Genomic DNA, 4,934 nt, shown 5'->3' on the forward strand with positions numbered 1-4,934 from the left:
TTACAAGTGCATTCGGTCGGCCTCGAAACGGCCCCTGCCAAGCAGGTCCAAACACCATTTGTCCCATGATTCAATACATACAAAAAGATTTAAATGAAATCCAAATTGTTTTTTTAGAGAAGAACACGGAACTACCTCCCAGACTCACAATTGCCAGAATGAAACCTGTAGGAATTTGTTAGTAGGCCTTTGGCCCAATGCGCAACTAAAATTCTCAAATTCTCTTGACCCATTCATGCATAGATAGTGAGTGGTGTGAGTGGGACTAAAGTTTAGTCCCATCCGAGGAATCTGCGCGGTGCACGCTAGCACGTTCGGCTAACGTGACCCATGGCCTCATCGATGGATCGGACCGACAACAGGTAGCTAGTTGCTCATGAGTATCTCTCAGGACCTCCATGAAAGCAAGTTGACCTACTCGGCTTGGACTATGGACGAAGCACATTGGAGTAGATTCCTTGGGCACTGAATACACTGTGTCGTGCATGCACATGCACATGCATGCATGCGTGCGTAGTGCTGTGCACATGCATGCATGCGTGCGTAGTGCTCGGCTCGTCAGTGTTGACGCCATCAAAATCTACTGTGGTGCAACTTGTGGAGTCAAAATAGTGTGAACCGATTCATCACCGCGCAGCCGGGAGACGAGGTGAAAATTTTCAACTGGATCAGGCCTCGACTGTATTTTTACCGATATACATACTTTACAAGTGCATTCGGTCGGCCTCGGAACTGCCAGCCAAGCAGGTCCAAACACCATTTGTCCCATGATTCAATACATACAAAAAGTTTTACATGAAATTCAAATTGGTTTCTATTAGAGAAGAATACGAAACTACCTCCCCGGTTCCCTATTTCCAGAATGAAACCTGTAGGAATTTGTTAGTAGGCCTTTGGCCAAATGCACAACTAAAATTCTGAAATTCTCTTGGCTCATTCATGCATAGCTAGTTAGTGGTGCGCAATGTCAGATTCGTAGACCTGCATGTCATCAGGCAAGTAGTGCAATGTCAGATTCGTAGACATGCATGTCATCAGGCAAGTAATGCAATGTCAGATTACTTCAACTTCATCAAAACCAAGGTTTCATGTTCAGTTATTCTAAATACACACTGCGCAGCGTGTCAGTTCATATTCTGATCTCCGATTCAGGGAATCCGCTGACCCCTCGACGATGTATATGGACAAGTTGTCTTAGATGTCCGGAAAATTGAAAAAAAATGATAATTATGATGTACTAGGATTAGATTCCTTCAATTACCACGTACATCAACTGGGTCCATGCAGTGGTTAGCATGTGAGTGATCTATACGTACGATGCTAGGCGTGACTAATGATATTCCAAGAACCTCCATCCAAGTCTCCTTTCGAGTCAGGCCAGCCTAGCATTCAGTTTGCGTCAAGAATCGTGCTACTCTTATATAGAAATTTCTCTTTTTTGTTTCATCAAAATGAGGCAACATTTGACCTTGAAACTTTGCACATCAACTATGCACAAGTTTCACTCATTGTATAAAATGTTTCCAATTTTTTTTTATGAAACATAAGTTTGCCAAATTTCAAAATTTGAATGAATTGTATCATTTTTAAAAATTTCTGTTGCGCCAAAACATTCAAAAACTTCTCTGAACATGGTAGTACATGTGGGATGTTGGTCTAAAAAGTTTCGAGTTAAAATGTTCTATGATTTGGGGAAACAAAAAAAAAGATTTCTTGTACGAACCTTGATGTAAAAATAGTCAGTGAGAATAGAGAGTACACTCGTATGGGGGTACAACTAGAACTTTCCAATAATGATGGTAGTAAAAATATTATTAATCACATCCTAAGATTTTTTTTCATGGAGATATTTGACCATGTGAGAACATACTACGCATAAAGCAGATGCATCTATACAAACAGGTATTATTTGATGCAACAATCAGTAATGATGGTAATAAAAATATTATTAATCTCATCCTAAGATTTTTTTTTTTGCATGGAGATATTTGACCATGTGAGAACATACTACGCATAGAGCAGATAAATCTATACAAACAGGTAGTATGGCTAACACAAAAACAAACAGGTGAGCCACCAACAGATCATACCTCATATTTTCAATTTGTATTAGTTTGTGTCCTTATCCTGCCTTCTTTTTGTTATTTGGTTGTTTTTGTATGGTGGCATCCTGCAATGGTTTCATGGCCGTGGAAAGTGTTGATCATTAGGCATTTCTTTAATTCAAAGCCATACGTATAGATGGTTTTACGTGAGCTATCATGACGTACATGCGGCTTGCGTAAGCAGCGTTACATGGAATCCTTAACTGCGCGTCTGACTGTCATGCATGTTACTTCTTTGTTTTTTGGAGGAGGTCATGTTACTTGTTGCATATAGCTCTGCTTTCATACCGCCTATAAAAGCAACACAACCAAGCTGAGCATGAACGGCATCCAATCACCACCAAACACACTAGCATTACCATCAAAATCAAAATGACTGGCCACACGCTCAGTTTCACCACTTGTAGATGTTCTGTGTTGGTGCTCCTTGCCATGAGCTGCCTGATGCTAGCCGGCTGCTCTTCGGAGTCGTTGCAGACAAGTGCTGATGAGCACTCTGGCAACCACCATGATCCGATGATGAACCGTTTCCACGCGTGGATGAAGGTGCAGAACAAATCCTACTCCACGGCCGCTGAGAAGGTTCGTCGGTTCGGGCTATACAGGAGGAACATCAGGTACATAGAGGCCGTGAATGCCAAGGCGGCCACCTCTGGGCTCACGTACGAGCTTGGGGAGGGTCCCTTCACCGACATTACAAATCAAGAGTTCATGGCGCTTTATACCGGCCAGATTCCGAAGGGTGAGCATGGAGAAGATGGTGAGCAAGATGAGCAGATTATCGCCACCCATGCTGGGCCAGTGGGTCGCGTGGGCACAAATACCGTGTACGCCAACTTCTCAGCGAGCGCGCCAAGGAGCATGGACTGGAGGAAGAGAGGCGCCGTCACCCCCGTAAAAGACCAACGGGATTGTGGTACACACAACATCTCTTGTTAATATTTTTCCTCCACTAGCTATGTACAATATACCATGTCAATTATTATGTTAAGCATTGATATACAACTGCAGGAAGTTGCTGGGCATTCTCCGCGGTGGCTACTATTGAAGGAATACACAAGATAAAGAGAGGGATTCTGGTGCCTCTTTCGGAGCAACAACTGGTAGATTGCGACCGTGCTGAACGCGGCTGCAATGGCGGCCTACCTAGCGAAGCCTTCCAGTGGATCAAAACAAATGGAGGGATCACTGCCGCGTCTTCCTATAGATACAAGGCAGCCGTAGGTAGGTGCTTGATCAACCGCAAGTCGGCGGCAAAGATCACTGGCTCGATCCGAGTCAAGAGCAACAGCGAGGTGTCGCTGAGGAACGCTGTGGCGATCCAACCGGTAGCCGTTTTGATCTCAGTACATGGCAGACACTTCCCCCACTACAAGCGGGGCACCTACAACGGGCCATGTGGTGCTAGTCTCAACCATGCCGTCACCGTCGTAGGTTATGGGCAACAGAAGCAAAATGGGGCCAGGTACTGGATCGTGAAGAATTCGTGGGGGGCGACATGGGGTGAAAAAGGCTACATTCGAATGAAGAGGGAAACAAAAAATCCATCGGGGCAGTGTGGCATTGCTACGAGCCCGGTCTATCCCCTGATGGAAGCTGGAAGATCGACTGATTAAGGCGTGCTTCCTTTATATTCAGATCCATCCATTTTAATTTGTCCAATTTCGTAATTCTTGCCTGCATGTGCACACTGCCTACGTGCTTTGCATGTGCTAATAGGCCTTCACTCCCTTTCAAAAATAAGGATCTGTACTTATTAAGTTTGTAAGTTCTATGTCATAAAGAAAAATAGTTTGAAACTTCTGTTGATTTGGTTTGATGGCAAGGTGTCAACTTATTTGTAACGCCACCATGTGCAGAACGTTATTTCATTTGCTTAGTACATCTACTAAAATGATGATTGTTGGCAATAAGACACGGCGATCGCGTCGGGCGTGCATGTGTGCGCGCGCGGGCGTGTCGGGTGCGTGACTGGCGTGCGTGTGTGGGTAGTGTTTGGGTGCGATGTGACACACCGTAGGAGTAGGAGGCCGTTGGCGAACTGGTCCGGGCGATCGAGCCATTCTGTTGTGGGCTCGCCGCGAGCTGGGCGAGTACGTGCTCGTGGTGGCCGCGGCCAGAGCGTGCCAGTTCGTTGTAATGGCTTTGGTGTCAGAGTACGAGCTCAGAAATTTGCCGTTTGTGCAGCGGGCATTCGTGCGATGAAAACCCACTGTGTCATCTGTTGGATCTTCTTCTTCCTCTCTTTGGTGCGTGCCATGGCGGGAGAGAGGTGCGCGCGCGCGCACACACACATACAGAGAGAGAGAGGGGTGCGGTTAGCTAGGGCTTGAGGTCTCGGCACCAATAATTGGCATCAGAGCCACTTTGCGAGAAATAATATTCCAATATGTACTAGTCTAGTGTATGAGAAATAATATTCTAGTATGCTTCATTGCAAGTAATTAAGATTTCTTCTTCATATGTGACGAATTATGATGCCATTTAGAGATCTAGAAATGGAGTACTTTTTAATATGTCAGCGACCTAATACTCTGTTGATGGGCCTACTGGCAAGATACACGAGCGGAACAGAGAAGGGGATGACAAGTGGAGTTGGGGACGACAGCGGCTTCTTGTAGTCGATACGTTTTCTTCTCGTACCTGGCGGCTACAACCCTAGCCGCCGCCAGAGGCAGATCTTCCAACGCCGTTCTCCGGCGGCTCCCCTCCGCCGGCGACCTCAGTCGTCGGTGGTGAGGGGGGTCGCCGGATCCACGCGTGTGAATCGTTTTTACTCATTCGTAGTCTAGATTTTTAGGTTGTTCATCGCCTTTGCTTCGGCGGCGA

General features: G+C 45.8%; 1 protein-coding gene across 1 annotated transcript; it reads left to right on the forward strand.

Annotated features, from left to right (window-relative positions):
* The first annotated feature begins 2,477 nt into the window (after positions 1-2,477).
* LOC119342907 (ervatamin-B-like) lies at positions 2,478-3,721 on the forward strand. Its single transcript, XM_037614196.1, has 2 exons — positions 2,478-3,021; positions 3,117-3,721. Exons 1-2 carry the CDS (start codon positions 2,478-2,480, stop codon positions 3,719-3,721), a joined length of 1,149 nt encoding a protein of 382 aa, XP_037470093.1.
* Positions 3,722-4,934: the final 1,213 nt, after the last annotated feature.

This window comes from Triticum dicoccoides, unplaced genomic scaffold, assembly GCF_002162155.2.
Source record: "Triticum dicoccoides isolate Atlit2015 ecotype Zavitan unplaced genomic scaffold, WEW_v2.0 scaffold108896, whole genome shotgun sequence".
NCBI lineage: Eukaryota > Viridiplantae > Streptophyta > Magnoliopsida > Poales > Poaceae > Triticum > Triticum dicoccoides.